The sequence below is a fragment of the Nannospalax galili genome, unplaced genomic scaffold (assembly GCF_000622305.1).
Source record: "Nannospalax galili isolate Female #2095 unplaced genomic scaffold, S.galili_v1.0 scaffold184, whole genome shotgun sequence".
Classification (NCBI taxonomy): Eukaryota; Metazoa; Chordata; class Mammalia; order Rodentia; family Spalacidae; genus Nannospalax; species Nannospalax galili.
In genome coordinates, this window is record NW_008351649.1 from 1,072,371 (window position 1) to 1,089,207 (window position 16,837).

General features: G+C 39.0%; 1 protein-coding gene across 1 annotated transcript in view; it reads left to right on the forward strand.

The window, feature by feature from the left end:
- Positions 1-16,837, forward strand: part of Kdm1a (lysine demethylase 1A) — a 66,973-nt gene that overhangs the window by 39,989 nt on the left and 10,147 nt on the right. Inside the window, 8 exon segments of the mRNA XM_008848573.3 lie at positions 622-755; positions 3,563-3,641; positions 4,919-5,011; positions 5,889-5,995; positions 7,421-7,502; positions 8,804-8,898; positions 15,861-16,003; positions 16,372-16,462. Of these exon segments, the coding sequence (XP_008846795.2) occupies positions 622-755; positions 3,563-3,641; positions 4,919-5,011; positions 5,889-5,995; positions 7,421-7,502; positions 8,804-8,898; positions 15,861-16,003; positions 16,372-16,462 (824 nt within the window).

A 16,837-nucleotide genomic window follows, 5' to 3' on the forward strand; every position in this document is an offset into this window, starting at 1 on the left:
ACTGTTGATGATCATGTATTCTGCTATTGATTATCCAACCTTAGCCTTTCCATTCCATTCTGTAATCTCAAATGAAGGCATGTGACTGCACTTTTTACTCCCTGGCCTCTTGCTTTCGTATTAGTGTACTTTCCTCTTAAATTTTATATTGTATGCTGTTTGTGATACAAATTCTAATTTGAATAGAATCCATTGTTGTCTTATGTATGAAAATATTATAAATGTCTTGTTAAAAAGTAATTGCTGGCCGGGCGTGGTGGCACACACCTTTAATCCCAGCACTTGGGAGGCAGAGGCAGGTGGATCTCTGTGAGTTCAAGGCCAGTTCCAGGACAGCTGGGGCTATAGGGAGACTCTGTCTCAAAAAGACCAAAAAAAAAGTTATTGCTTCATTAACAGGCTCTAAACTTTGGAATATTAAGCTCAGAAGAGTGACTGTTTTGTAAAGAAGTTTAAACTTTTGAGGCAAAAAATTTAAAAAAATTTTTTAAGGCTAGGTCAGTCTGTGGAATTAGGCAAAGCTCTACAGCTCTTCAGTCAGGCAAAAGAGGAATTAAGACATCGCTACCCTGGTTTTGTGTCACTTGCACTTTTCCTAGTTGTCTTCTACTTCTTTGCTAGGTGTGGAGGGTGCAGCTTTCCAAAGCAGACTTCCCCACGATCGGATGACCTCTCAGGAAGCAGCCTGTTTCCCAGACATCATCAGTGGACCTCAGCAGACCCAGAAGGTTTTTCTGTTCATCAGGAATCGCACAGTAAGTGTGCCTGCCTCCTCATTTTTCACCTGGAGTTTTGTCAAGTGCGTATGACTTCTATTGGGAATATGGAAAAAAATAGAAGGCAGAATAATTTTAAATTGTCTATAATATTTTTACCCTATATATAACCATTGTTAAAGATAAGTTGTTTTTTCTTTTAGATATTTTTAAATATTAAATGAAATTTTTGTTTCTACAAATTCTCTTCATGTGCATTTCTTTAGGGTCCTTCTCATACTGCATAAATATACTACCCAGAATCTCTTCAAACAAAATTTTTTATCTCTTTCTATTTGGGGGGGGGTTGCTGAGGATTGACCTAATGCCTTGCACACACCTAGTTCTTTTCCTCTGGTTCAATGATTAATATCTTTACAATAATTTTGATAGTTGGGTCATAATTTAACTGTTAGACACATAAGTTTTCACTTTCACCCTATCATAATTAAGCCCTGACTAGTCTTACACATTCTTGGCTCTGTCTCTATTATTTCCTTACATGCATAATTTCCAATATATGTAAGTAGAATTTCAGTTTTTAAAAACTAAACTTCACGTACATATTTTAAAATATCCAAAGGAAAAAAAGACTTAACAGTGGTTGAAGTATGCCTGGGGCAGTATATCAGAGATTATGAATATTTTTAGCATTTTGGTAGATTCCTTCACAGGAAGGCTGAGCTACCCAGTCTGTCATCCTGCCCCATCTTTGTTAAACAGTGATAATCTGTGTGGCTGTATGCCAAATCCACCCCATTTCTATTTCTTAGGTTGCTGAGACTATTTTTTGCATTTTATTAGCCATTTCTATTCTGTAATTTTTTTTCATGTCCTTTGTCAGTTCTTTATATTGGGCATGGTGGCCTCTGCCTATAATCTCAGCACTCAGGAGGATTAACCAGGGGGATCTCAGGCTACACAATGAGAAATGATCTCAAAACAAAACAAAATTCTTTAGCTATTGAAGAGGGGAAGATGTTATTTAGGACATTTCCATCATGCTTTCCAAGTTAGTTTAGAGTTTTCGGTACTTTGGATGTATTTCAAAGATGCCCATAGCATTTCTACCTTCTGCCTTCGTTGACTTCTTTAGATTTGGCTGTTAGATTGCAAAACCACTGCCAAATTTATATTATTAAATAGCATATAGCTAGAATGACTGGTGGGTTATATTAGAGTTTTGAAATACAGAAAAGGCAGGGTAATTTTTTTAAGTGAATGGAAATTTCTTAGTTTATATTTCTGGAAGTTGATTTGTCTTGTAGTTGAATCAATGTACATGTATATCAATATTTGCTGTTAGGAAGTTTTAGATAAAATTGCCATGGTTTTAAAATTTTCATTTGAAAGGACTTTCCATTTTTTATTTGAATTTGAGTGATGATTTTAATACCGATGTCTGTCTTTTTTGCTTGATTTTCTGTCACCCAAAGTCAAGATTCAGGGAAGGATTGACCCAAGTTAGAGTTGTAGTCTCTGGCTAGGAGTTATTTTCTGCTTGACGATTGTATCTGCTCTCTGACCTTTATCCACATCTCTTGCCTCCTGATGTAAAAATTACAACTTTAGGATTACTGCAGTCGAACCTGTGACCTGAGCTTTATTTTCTAGGATGGAAGAACAAAGACTTGGATGAAAGTTGAAGAGCTTAGGCCAGTGTATATGGGAATAGATACATATATTTTCCTTTGACAGTGCCTCCCCCTTGCAGAAGTGAAATACCTATATTTATAATCGATTTATTTACATCTAACCAAATTAACTCCTCAATCAGAACTTTGTCAATAGAACAGAGTTTGTTAATTTTTAACCAAGACTTAAATATGATGATATTTAACCTGCTTTAGTCCTTTGCAAATGTGTATGTATATACTTTGAAGAAAATTCCTATTATAATCCACAGAAAACCATTGACTGCGCTATAATCCTTTTTCATTATAATCTTTTTCATAATTCATCCCATTTTCCCAGCAGTGTTTGAAATAATTTTTGTTTTTCCTAAAAGGAACTGTCTTCCTAAACTGTCTTCGCATCAGTGATGCAATACTCTGACTTCTCTTCTGTGTTCTTGGTTGCCATCATCTCTGCTGTGTAGTCAGATGCTTCATAGCTGGCCATGTTATGGTGTTATGTGAGGTCTCCTCCTCTGTTCTTTCCTTCTGTGCGTTTCCTTCAGTTACCGTACTGCAGACCCCGTAGTTTGGACATCCTCTAGGTTGTCTTAGAACCACACTCATGGTGTAGTTGGTGTTTCTTTTCTCAATGACCTCATTCAGTCAGTGCCACACCAATAGTTGTAAAGACAAAACCTGAAGCGCTGTCCTTGATACCTACCTTTCAGCCTCTGCACACCTAACTGTAACATTTTGTGATTTTTATCTACTCAGTATCTGGAATTATGTAACCCCAGTTTTAAATCCTAGTTGCTTCCTGCTGGCTGTGTAACCTTTGTAAGTTATTAGGCATTTTTCTTTATTTATTTTATTTTATTATTTTATTTTATGTGTATGCGTGTATTGCCTGCATGTAGGTAACACACCCGTGTTGTGCAATGCCGACGGAGGACAGAAGAGGCTGTTGGATCCCCTGGGAACTGGAGTTATGGACAGTTGTTATCATTAGGCATTTTTCGCTAATTTGGCACAGTTTTGTATGGTATTAGTTTTCTTATCAAGAATATAACCCTCCCTGCTTATGTGAAAATAAAACACTATTTGAGGTCTTAAATTTAAAAGGTGATTTTACAACTTACCAAATGGAGCATGTCTGTGAGTATATAATGTAACTATATCATTTAAATACAGTTGCAGTTGTGGTTGGACAATCCAAAGATTCAGCTGACATTTGAGGCAACTCTCCAACAGTTAGAAGCACCCTATAATAGTGAGTACTGTATTTGATAGGGCTGGTTTTTGAATTGGGATTAAGAAAATTGCTATTTCCTTTCTGGAGCCTTGTGGTTTCTTGATAACTTATACATTCACATTTAAATTTTATTTCCTCTTGTACTGTATAGAACTATGCCCTTTTTTTTTTTTTTTTTTTTTTTTTTTTTTTTTTTGAGACAGGGTCTCCCTGTAGCCCCAGCTGTCCTGGAACTCACTATATGTAGACCAGGCTGGCCTTGAACTCACAGAGATCCTCCTGTCTCTGTCTCCTAAGTGCTGGGATTAAAGGCGTGCGCCACCATGCCTGGCTAAAGAACTGTGTCTTGTGAAATTTGTTTTTACTTGTTTTCCTGGTCTGTAAATTACAGTGATACATGAGTTCAAGAGATTTCTGAATATTTTTCCAGATCTGTTGTGTAACTTTGATCCAAGGAAAACTTTGGCACTTGCTTAGCTAGTTACCTCGTTTTCTTTCTGTTTGCCACCAGCAAAGTCTTAAGTTTTTGCTAGCTGTGTGTGGTGGCACACTGTCTTAGTCCCAGCACTTGGGAGGCGGATCTCTGTGAATTCAAGGCCAGCTTGGTCTACATAACAAGTTTCAGGCCAGCTAGGGCTACAGGGGGAGGAGAGCCTGTCTCAAAAAGACCAAAAAAAAGAAGGTTTTGCTAAAATAAATGAGCATTGTTCATACTTTGCAAAGATTTGTCCTCCATTTTAACTGTAATGTCACTCTTTTTATATGTATGAGTGTATTGCCTGCATGTATGTGAGTGCACCTGTGTCATGCAATGCTGCAGAGGTCAGAAGAGGGCTTCGGATTCCCTTGGAATTGGAGTTAAGGACGGTTCGTAGCTGCCATGGGGGCGCTGGGAATCGAACCTGAGTCCTCTGTAAGAGCAATCAGTGCTCTTAATTGCTGAGCCATCTCTCCAGCCTATAATGTCACTCTTAAAAATTCCAATTTACCCAGGCATGTTGGTGCATGCCTGTGATCCCAGGGTTCTGGAGGTGAAAGCAGGAGGAGCAGAAGTTTAGGACCAACCTCAACTTCATGAGGCCCTGTTTGTAAACATTTTTTAAAATATAATTTATGTAATGAACATTTTGTACTGTGTCACAGCCTAAATTCTAAGATTTACTTTCCTAAAGGAATCACATGGCCTAAAGCTTATATTTATAGCGTATTGGATACCATACTGGAGAAAGAGAAGAGGTAGAAAAGATTCTGTTTAAACTGTTAAATATGAACATGCTTTTGAATTTATTCTGCAGGTGACACTGTGCTTGTCCACCGAGTTCACAGTTATTTAGAACGCCATGGACTTATCAATTTTGGCATCTATAAGAGGATAAAACCCCTACCAAGTAAGGATGTATCTGACAAATTTAAGTGGCTTTAAGTAATAGTTTTAGGCCTGTATTTTACATCTATGGTACTGGTAACATTTTACTTCCATCTGTAAATCTCCACTTAGTCAAAGTATTCTCAAGCTTATAAGTTAAATTTAAAATAAGATCTTAAAAGCAAATGTCTATTTCTCTTAATTTCTTATTTAGTAGATATTTAGGAAAAGATTAATTTCCAATTTTAAAAATTAGAATAAAAATTGTTAGAAATGGGAAAAGTCAGTTAATACAAGCAGGAGGTTTAAGGCCTTCCTCTTGTTTCCTTTTTAGCTATTATTTGCCCTTTTTATAATGTTTGGATAATGTCTATGAGGGATCTAGGAGATGGAGATATACTGAGAAGAATACATTTATTTATAGTGCTTTAATAATTTCAGAAAGGAACATTAAGAAATAGAAGTAAAACTCTTTAAAGAAAGTAGCTTACACAGTACAGTTGTGAGGTAAATAAGCAGGCCATAAGAGACTGAGGGTCACAGATCCTGAAACACATGACTAAAGTAATGAGCAAATACATTTCAATGTAGTAAATTTGGTTTATAAATTGCAGTATCAATTAAAAGTTTAAAAATTTCAGATACTTGTTTTCAAAGATGATTTCTATAGTTTGAAAACAACCAAATAGTTTACTTTTTTATCATTTTTATTTTATATGTACGAGTGTATTGCCTACATGTATGTAACTGCACCCGTGTCATGTACTGCCCAGGGAGGTCAGAAGAGAATACTGAATTCCCTTGAAAAAAACACAGATGTTTACATGAGAGGGAAAAAAATTATACAAACTCTTAACTACAGCAAAACATTGTAATTTTATTTTATTTTTTATTTTTAGCCAAAAAGACAGGAAAGGTTATTATCATAGGTTCAGGTGTCTCTGGCTTGGCGGCAGCTCGACAACTACAGAGCTTTGGGATGGATGTCACACTTCTGGAAGCCAGGGTAAGAGTTGTACTTTGTGATTGGAGCCTGACCTAATGGAAATAGGTAAGGAAATTACTTACTGCAAATTAAGGACAAGTTGAACTTAAACAAACTGATACAAGTAGTATTTGAGTATTTGGGATACTGTTATGCATAGTGGACAAAGTTGTTGCTACTGCTGCTTTATTTGTTTATATTTGTTTCTTTGTTTGTGCTAGAAATTAAACTCGGGGCCTTGCACATAGTAGGCAGATGGTCTACCATTGAGCTACACTTTTTAACCCTGGCTAAAGTTGTTTTTGAGACAGGATCACACTATGTAGCTCTGGCTGGCCTGGAACTCAAAGAGATCCTCCTACTTCTGCCTCCCAAGTGCTAGGATCAAAGGCATTGCCCACCATACCTGGCTGGATAAAGTATTTTGAGAATAAAATTTTGGAAAATGATCAGTATGTATGTAGAGTTCATAAAAGATCCCTCTCTCTTTTGGGTAGATAAATTCTGGTCATTATTTTTTGCAGTTCTCTGTATATAAAGTTTATTTTATTTTTGTTTGTTTGAGACAGTCTCCCTGTAGTCCTAGCTGGTCTGGAACTTGCCATGTAGACCAGGCTAGCCTCAATTCCACAGCCTATTTCTCCCTCCTGAGTACTGAGAGAAAAGGTGTGCCCTACCACAACTGGCCCAAGTTTATTTTATTTTTAATTTTGAGAATATGTATGTTTCTGTGTGGGTATGTACACATTTAAGTGCAGGTGTCCTCAGAGTCCAGAAGAGAATGTTGAATCTTTGGGGCTGTAGTTACAGGGGTTGTGAACTGCCTGGTTTGTGTGCTGCAAACCAAACTTGGTTCCTTTGCAAGAGCAACAAGTGCCATCTCTCCAGTGTCTGTAGTTAGCCCTTATATTTGGGGTGTTCATAGACTTAACACTTTGTAAGTGGCGATGACTGAGTGGTGAATTGTATTCCCTGTTTGATAAGTCAAGGAAAAAGAGTTATTTCTTGGTCAGTAGTAGTCTTTTAGGATCTGGTGACACCAAGATATTGGTTGTCTTCATTATCATTCATGGACCAAGAAGTAGAAGCTGACTATGGTAATTTCTGTGTACAAGTCAAATGATGGTAAAAGTTGGTATCTAGTATGGGAATTTGTGAGGCTGTATTTTCTCTGTGTATGAACCTTGTACATCCTGTATGGTTAAAACAGCTGGGAAGACTACATATGCTTGGCTGTCAAATTGCTTCACATCAATCACATAATTCACTGCTTCTATGTTGCTATCTTCCTTTCTCTCAACTTCTTAACTTCTTGTTTGTGTTTTGTGTACATAGTACTGTTAATTGCCCTCCAAATGATTTTTATCTCACGAAAGAGTTACAGTGTTGACTTACTGTGGCTAAAAAAGAGTGAATGACTTTGGCCATTTGATTCCTGAAAAACAGGATCGTGTAGGTGGACGGGTTGCCACATTTCGCAAAGGAAACTATGTAGCTGATCTTGGAGCCATGGTAGTAACAGGTCTTGGTAAGTAGTTCTTAGTTTGATGCTATAATATGTGACCTAAAACTCCTAAGATTGAGCTTAGATTTTAAACCCATAGGTACAGTTTTAAAATGTATTGGTTTAGGATCCTACATTAGGGTTTATTTTAGTCAATAACACAATTACCACAGACAGAAACTTATAATGTAAAGATTTACTTTCCTTATAGTTCTGGTTCAAGGTCAGAGGGGCTTATGTGGTGACGGCCTTCTTGCTAATAGAATCTTGAGGTAGTGCAGATCACATGGTAAGAAACAGGGAATGTTCATACCTGTCTCTTTTTGGTATCTGTCTTCTAAGTCTACCAAGATTCAGTCAGGGAACTCAACTTTACCTGATCTTATCACTCTAACAGCTTTTACCTCAAATACCATAATGGGATTAAATGTCTCCTTAGTATCTCACAGTGGGAATTAAACTTCAGCATGAGTTTCAAGGGGACAAATCAAATTCAAATCATAGCAGCCACTTAACCTTTTATTAGTGAGAGGTGACTCGCTAAGTAGCCTTTTGAAGACTGCAAAATTTAAATTGTACAAATCTTTAGACACTAGTTATTTTTCTAGTTCTAGGAAATTATCCTAAGGAAACAAAAGTGGATAATGCTGTGTTTAGAACATTTCCAACACGATGTTGTTTATAATGCCACAGCATTTAAAACCACGCTAGATTAAATTACTATACAGGGAGACCTGTACAGCTACTGAAAAATGTGTAGCTCTATAGTAACACAAAATGATGTTTGCAATATAATGCTAAGTTGCAAAAAGAACACAAAAATGTATTGCATTCCTTTTGTGTGCATGCCTGTAAATTTATACACCTGAATTACAAAAGGATCTGTAATAAAATGTTAGCTATAGGATTAGGGGTAATTTAAGCTTTTTTTCTTTGTACTATCATACATGTTTTTACTATGAGCTTTAAAAAGAAGATATAACTGACACCCCATGTTTTCAGCTTTTTGTTTCATTTATTCTTTTGGCAGTGCTGAGCATCCAAGTCAGTGTCTTGAAAATGCTCAGCAAGATCTAGTACTGAGCTCCATTCCCAGTCCTTGTTTTTTTTGAGACAGGTTGTCTCATTGCATAGCCCAGGTTGACCATGAATATTCCATCTTCCTGCCTCCTGCCTCCTGCCTCTTGCCTTTAAAGTGCTGCAGTGCTGGTGTAATACCACCATGGCTGGCTTCAACAGTTTCCATTTTGAGCAGAACATATTTTAACTTGAAGTTTTCCTTCTTTTCTCACGGGTGTGCTGAATTTGTTTGAGTTTTTTTCTAGGAGGGAATCCCATGGCTGTGGTCAGCAAACAAGTAAATATGGAACTAGCCAAGATCAAGCAAAAATGCCCACTTTATGAAGCCAATGGACAAGCTGTAAGTTGAGGACAAGCAGAACTTTTCAACACTTCTTTGGTTCGATTGAAAACAGTTTGAGAGGAATATGTAACTAAACATGCACATGAATAATATAAGCTGAAACGTGATGTGACATTTTTCTGTGTTTTCTTAACTCTGAGAAGAGATTATTATACATATGCAAATTGACATGTCTGCTTAGGCATTTACTGAAGGTTTGCTGTGTAGTTAATTGGCTCTGGCCACTTATCCCAAGAGACCTGTGGAATTGAAACCTGATTTTTCATTTCTTTGTACTGTGCTTCCATCGTGTGCTTCAGCTCTGTGTGCTCTCTATCACTTCGCTTTTGTGTGTATAGACTCAAGTGGACTGGGAAATAGCCAAATGGTGAAACTTAACCAAATACAGGGGTAGGTAGAAATGTTTATGACCAGAGGCCTAGAAACTTCCTGTCTTCCTGTATGACAGGAGCATGGTGGTTGGTTGAGAAGCAAGAGGCATTAAGTCATGATAAGCTAGACATAATTTCCTATGTCAATTCAGATTCAGAAGTTTGTATTCAACAGAAATGTGACCAATTCCCCTGTCAGAGTGAGAGTCCACACTTCTTAGAATACAAGTGTATTGTTATCTTTGTATTTTGTGGAAGGGAGGTTTGTGATAAATTGCATATGTTGGCTTAGCTATTGTTGCCAAAAGTGGTAAGATTCCTAGCTCTTGAATTTTGTGTGATGGTCTCAAGGGACAACTGTATTTATTTCTGTCTACCTTTGGGTTTTATGGGCTTCGGATCAGAAAGAGCAGTTTACAGGAAATGCCTTGGGTCTTTTCCATCAGTGTGGTCCAGATTTGTTCCCAAGGCCTGTGGGAGGCATCTAGCAGAATAAATGGAGTAGAATGAGAGAGAAAGGATGAAGTAGAGGTTAATTCAATAACAATAAATGTATTCTATAAAGATCAGAAAAAGATACAGAAATGAGTGGGACAGTCTGTTATAATCTAGTAGAACTTGAACACCAATAATCCCATTTTTATTATGGAAATTAAAAATATACACAGAAGAGGAGTACTACAATAAACCCCTATTTTCCTAGTTTTGTTTCATCTGTCCGTTTCTGGGTTTAGGGGAGAAGGGTCTGAAGCATTTTAAAATAAATCACTACTCTGTCACCCAGAAGTATATTAGCAGCACTAAGTTGAGGCAGATTTATTTGCCAAGGTTAGGTAGAACCAGCTGCTATAGAAGAATTGAGAGCAAGAGGGTGTATGAAAGTGGTGGGACAGGGTAGAAAGAGGAGAGAGCACATTTGTGAGGTGCATTTGTGAGGTGCAGTTAGGACTTGGTCATGTGGCTGTACAGCAGAGGCAGAGGAAGGTGTAAGTATGAGGAGAGGTCTCTCACAAAGGACGAACGCCTCCTGGTGAGTCAAGAACACAGCTGCAGTGTAGGGCAAGGCTGTGCTGTGGAGGGTGCTGCTTCCAAAGCTCACTTGTAGGTTGGAACTTGAGAAGTTTGGGAGCAGGGAAGGTGACAGGATCAGACAGGTATTTGAGGTAAATAGCAGGAAAGAGCCTGGCTGAGGTGATTGGAAACAAGGCAGTAGTACAGAGAACACTTTTCTGGTACTTTTTTGTAGTAGTTAAGCTTTTTGTGACTAGCTCCCGATCCTTCTACCTTAGCCTCCCAAGTGCCCAGACTATAGGTGGATGTTACCCAGAACAACTTAGCTGAGCTATTAAAATACTTTGTTTCCTGTGTTAGGCATGGAATCCAGGGCCTCATGCGTCTAGGCAAGTTCTCTATCATTGCTCCTTAATGCCATCCATTTGGTGGTGGGTGGGGGTTGTTACTGGTGATTGTATTTCTGTCTAACACAGTTTTTAAAACATTTGTTTCAGAATAGTAAGTACTCAAGTGTGGCGTGCCAGTCTCTCCTGCCATCTGTGGGGGATAAGATAAACAGCTTGCCTGAGAACGGAAGTAAATGTTAAACCACCCTATAGATCTTGCTTCCTTTGGGCTGCAAGATTTTCTCAGTGGAGAAAGTTGTATATTAATTTATGTTCTGGTTCTCACTGTCTCATGAGGGCCAGCCATTTACCTAACACTTGAGTTAACAGTTTGAACCTAGAGTGCAGTTTTCAGCATTCTGTATGCAGGGATACTTTTCAGGTAAAATTGGTAGTTGTCATTCAGCTGAGATCTGTACAGGACATTTCTAAGTCTGTATATTTGTGCTTGTATTTGGTGCTGTAGCCAAGTGAAAAGATTCTTAGGCATTCTTAAGTTTGGGAAAGAATTCTTTACAGCTTTGAGTTCAGAAGCAGCTGTGTTAATGTATGTTTTACTGTCTTTAGTAGTGTAGCTCAGAGTAAGAATGGGCATCTGTTGAAAGTAGACTAGCTTTTTGCCTAGAGGACAGGCACAAAGGACCTTGTTTACATATGCTCATAATTGCAAATATGTTTCCTGGTTTTAGAAATGTGAAGGATTAAGTGGCTCAGTAGTTTCCCTCTCCTATTTTGCAGAGTAGAAAGCTATAGCTTCCACTTGTTTTCCTAAAACCTCTGTAGTCAGTAAGTACACAGGAGAAACAAGAATCTGTTGCCTGGTATTCTGCTCAAATTCCTGTGCTTGTTCTTGCTATAACTGTTTTGTCTTTCTAGAAGATAGATGGGGCAGATGAGTATATAACACCGTAACTGCCTGTGTGAATGTATCTGCTAAATCTCCTTTTAGAGAGCTTTAAAATCGGTTCCCTTGGAGCCAGCAAGGCCCACCTAGATTAAAAATTACTCAGCTATTTAGTTTTAGTAAGCTGTTGTATAAAAACGTTTCCTCTATTCTTTGTGTATACTTCAATCAAAATTTACCCAACACAGTGTCACATTCCTGTAATCCCAGCTACTTAGGAGGCTGAGACAGGAAGATCCTAAGTTCAGGGCCACCCTAGGCAACTGAGGGTAGGCCCTGTCTCAAAAAGATCTAGGGATGTAGCCCAGTGGTCTGGGGTTTAGTCCTCAGTACCACAAAGGGGAGGGAAGCAATTTGATGGTTCTGTTGTTAGTATATAGAAATTAATTCTATCATGCTGTTTAAGGCCAGCAGTTACTAAAAGTTAGAAATGTAATGGGTAATACTTTCTTAAGGACATCTCTCCATACCTAGCTTTTTTTTTTCCTATAGGAAAAAAATTTAATAAGTGGTTTTTGTTCTATTGCTACTATTTTATTTATGATTTATTTGTGTATGTGCATACATGGTTATGTGTGTGGTGCGAGTGGCAGCAAGAGGTTGGTGTCTGGTGTCTTCCCTCTATTCGCTCCATCTTTTATTTTGAGACAGGGCCTCACTGAACCTGGAACTCACTGATTCAGCTAGACTGGCTGACTTGCATTGTGAGCTCCAGGGCTCCTCCTGTCTGTGCCCCCCACCCCCACCCCCCGTCACCCAAGCTCTGGGATTATAGGCACATGCAGCCATTCCTGGCTTTTATGTGGATGCTGGGGATCTGAACTCAGGTCCTCAATCTTGTGTGGCAGACATTTTACTCATTGAGCCATCTTCCCATCCTCTATTGTTAAAAACTATTTTAATCATAATGACAAAGATTGCTAACAGTTTACCTTACTACTCTGTGGCCCTATATGGGCAGCTATGTAATGTTGAGCTTCTATGTTTGTTTTGGCAGTGGAAGTTAAAGGACATCCATGTGTATATTAGGATCCCTGCATACCTTAAGCCTTCCTTTGGAGAAGCAGCTCTATAATTATGTATGGAGTTAATAGAAGCCAAAGTTTTAACCAAGGGGAAAGAAATACCCGAAACACAGGTCATGTGGGGTGCTTAGGGTAGTCATTTGGTAGAATTCTTTTAAATGTCTGGATATGTAAAGTAGAGCATTTCTAACTAGCTTAGTGTTAGAAATAGACTAAAGATTCTAATGTAATAACACATTTTTGGGTTTCCCCTGGTCAGTATTGCTTTGCCAAAGGACAAATATGCTATTTACCATTTTCCAAATATTCCTTTCATTTCCAATTAAAACATTAAAATTAATGGAGAGCAGCCCGGCTTCCACGCTACCCCCCGGTTGCATTTGCAACATAACATCGCTGTAATTGCTTACCTGGGCAGAAGTGGATGAGGCCTGGTTGCTGACTGCCTGACATAACCACATAAAGCTGAGCCTTGGGTCTAAGTGGGGTACTGGACATACAGTCTTGTCATTTGGTGTCAGTCAACCATGGCAATGCTGTTTTGGTTTAAGTTTTGTTTGATTTTGTTACTGTTCTGTGTTTTTCTTTTCTTCTTTTATTGAGTTTTGCTTTCGTTCCTCACTGCTTTCTGACCACCCCCACCCCCACCCCCCTGCCTTTTTTAAACTGCCTCCCTTTTGGCCATTTCTATGGCTTGACTTTCCCATTTTGGTCTCTGTACAGTCTGTTCCTTATTTCTCTAGTTGTTGCAGCTTCTAAGCTAACAGAATGCTTCTGTCATGCTATGTGTTTAAAGCCTTGATTTTACTGCTATCGTACAAAACTAAACTTGACGTGGCTGTTGGGCTGTTATTTACAGTTTATTTCTCCCTCTGCTGCACTGGTTAAAAGGACACTGTCAAGGTATTTTTTCATAATTTTTCAAATCATTTTCTTCACTGTTTACAATAACCCATTAAAAGCTTGACACTTAAATCCTTTCCTTTCAAAGATCCTCTCCATCACACATTCACACTGGTTTGTTGTTGTAGAGTTGCGCCTATATGTTGGGCTGGTGCCGTTTGAGTTTTTGTCATTGAAAGCGCATGTTAAAACATCAGGTTTTTTTGTGGGGAGAGGGTGGGAAAGGGGAAAGTGTGACGAATCAAGCAGGCTGCTCAGAAACCAGAGGGAAGAAACAAAAGGTCAATTTGGTCCCTCTAACCTTGACAGTGTCCCTTTAAATATTTCTCTACCACATACCCCGGACCGAGTTACTGAGCCTGAGTGCCGTGTACTTTCTTAGAATGAACGCCCTTATGTGATTGTCACCCTAACCACAAAGATTAAAGCTTGTCTGAAGCAAGCCATCTAATTGGCACTGGAAGAGCTTTAATCTGCCCCATTTGCATTCTTGTGTATTGGCACATTATTGCCCTGTGGTAGAGGCACATGTGGTCTAGTCCCTCTTGGTGCTAGAGCATCCTCTTGCTAGGCCACGTATAGAACTACTCCAGGAAAAGCAGCCTTGTACATTGTTATCTGTGATCAGTTAGCATTGCACAACCATGTAGATTTCATATTAAAATGCAGTTGTCTCCTTTTTGAATGGAGAACTAAAGACTAGAGCTATCTTCTGTAGTGTCATTGCAGAGGCTGTACTGGAAATAGCAAGTTTCTGGGCAGAATTTCATTTTGGGTTGTTTTACACATGACCACCACCCAGTGAAGAAAAGTAACTGATGAGACCCTGAATGGAATTTGTGATGAGACCGTCTCTCACCAGCTCCAAGAGCTGTGGTTAGAGCATGCAGGGCTGTCACCAAGAGCTCTTCTGCTGTGGAGATGGGTAGGCCAGATGCTTTTGATCCACCTGCTCCTGGGACCACAGTAATGTAATGACCAAAGGGCAACAAGTGTCTAAACCTACTTTACTTCATTTCTTGACTCAAACCAGAGTTTAGATTTCCTTTAGGCTAAGGTTCTTTAATTCTCCATGATGTCTCTTTCTCCCATGTGTAGACTTAGACCTTGAGGCGTCCAGCATGATTCTGATTCAGTCACTTGTGGTATCTGTTGTGTTCACAGATCCAAAGCAGAGCTAGGGTCCTCTTTTCTTTCTCTTCCCAGTGTAGGTTACTTCCTTCTTGCCAGGTTCTCTTTGCCGCACTGTGGTCCATCTCAGGGGTTACCTGTGTGATCAGTGAGGGCTGTGGGCTAGTGCTTCATTCCTGTTCAGTTGCATAGGCAAAACCGCAGTGTTTCCAGTGAGAAGTAACATCTTCCTATAATGATCTTGCCAACAACTGTAACAGATTGCTCCTCCTCGGGCTGTTTACTAGAACTTACTTTAGTGCTTTGTTTTCTTGTTACTTATTCTGGGTTGACTGCAGAGTGAAGTTCGTGTTTTAAATTCCACTTCCCAGCCAATGCCTAGCGTCTGACGGGGCATGCTTGTCTTAGACATGCTCCTTTGTCTCTCTGCCACCTTGAGTCCAGCTGTGGGGCTGCAGATAGTTCATCTGGGGCAGAAGTAAGTCGTAGCAGAGGGATGACGCTAACAGACTGATGGTGCCAGTCCGCTGCACAGCATGGTGCAGGAGGTTTCACAGCTTGGGGACTGCTTTGCAATCTGTTCCCTTCCTCTACAATTGCAAGGAGCCAAATCTTCTGGTAGCTGAGTTACCCACTGTCTAAGAGCTTTGGCATTCAACCCTGGAGTTACTAGTGCCATAAACCATTATCATTCTGTGCAAGAATAAGGTGGTGTTGTGGTCTTAATTACTGTGAATTTCACTTCTCTCTTCATATTGTCCCTTGGAATTCTGTCATCTTTGAGGGGAAGCAGATAACTCTTACTTTGCTATCTTGTCCTTATTCTGGAAGGTCTTCAGGTGTGTGAACATAGATTTTTGTTCTCTGGGACTTTGCTAGTGTGTTGTTTGCATGTCAGCCCAGCTCAGCTCAGTGCATGTCAGCTCAGTGCACCTTGTGCTTCATATACTTCAGCTAGCGCCAATGCAAATCTTGTGGCTGTTACTTAGGTGGAGTCCCAGCTCTGAGGGAACAAGTGGGAGAGAGGGAAATATCAGGCCTGAAACATTTCATATCTCATTTAAATGGACTTAACCACTTCATAGAAAAAATCAAATCATTGTCTTCAAAGGTTTTCCTTTTGAAATACATATTTTGGCCTCTTTAAATGTAGAACATTTGTGTGTTCGTGGATGGTTGTACTTAGTCTTATAAGAACTAACTCTACTATACTTCGTATTTTCAGGTTCCTAAAGAGAAAGACGAAATGGTAGAACAAGAATTTAACCGGTTGCTGGAAGCCACGTCGTACCTTAGTCATCAGCTAGACTTCAATGTCCTCAATAATAAGCCTGTGTCCCTTGGCCAGGCACTGGAAGTTGTCATTCAGTAAGTACTTTGATATTGCTTATTGTATAGTGAGTTCCACTTACAGATTTACTATTTATGTTTTCAGTTCTCCCTAAGTCTTATTTGAGCTAATTTTTACATACTTTCATGTGAATTTTAAGTCCCTAGGTAAAAACATTTTTAATAGTTACAGGATCCTCAGGGCCCCTTTTAGTTCTAAAATTCACTGCTTTTATGACATGTTACTGTATTTAACTTACAGGATAAGTAACAAATCTCAGCAACCAACTTTCTTCTTGTTCTTAAATATTTGATATCCAGTCAGCTTTGATTCCCTCACGTTTTTTGCCAGGCACTGTTCTGTAGAGCTGGCTGTGAGGCTGGGCCATGTGTGTGGTCTCTTGTAGGTTGCAAGAAAAACATGTCAAAGATGAGCAGATTGAGCATTGGAAGAAGATAGTGAAAACTCAGGAAGAGCTGAAAGAACTTCTGAATAAGGTAAAATTCTTACTGTCTTCATAGCTAAAAAAGCTAAAAAGAAAAGACTTGAATTTGGAAATATTAGTGTTTCTGGGGGGTTTCGTCTCCATAGAGAAGGGTTGCACAGCTGGATCTCCTCTTCAGAACATAATGACTAAGGAAAGGCACAGTATGGCAGTCTCTCTAGGGGGAATGAGCTCCCCTATGTATCTTTGTGTGATGGTGACCTGCTACAGGTTTTTAAAATGAACAAAGCTAGGCATGTGGTAAAGCTTTATAATCTCAGCACTCAGGAGCCTGAGGCATGAGTTCAAGACCTGGACTATGTAGTGAGAACTTGCCTCAAAAACAAAACAAACAGCTAGTTTAATGAATGGAAGATTGTTTTATTTT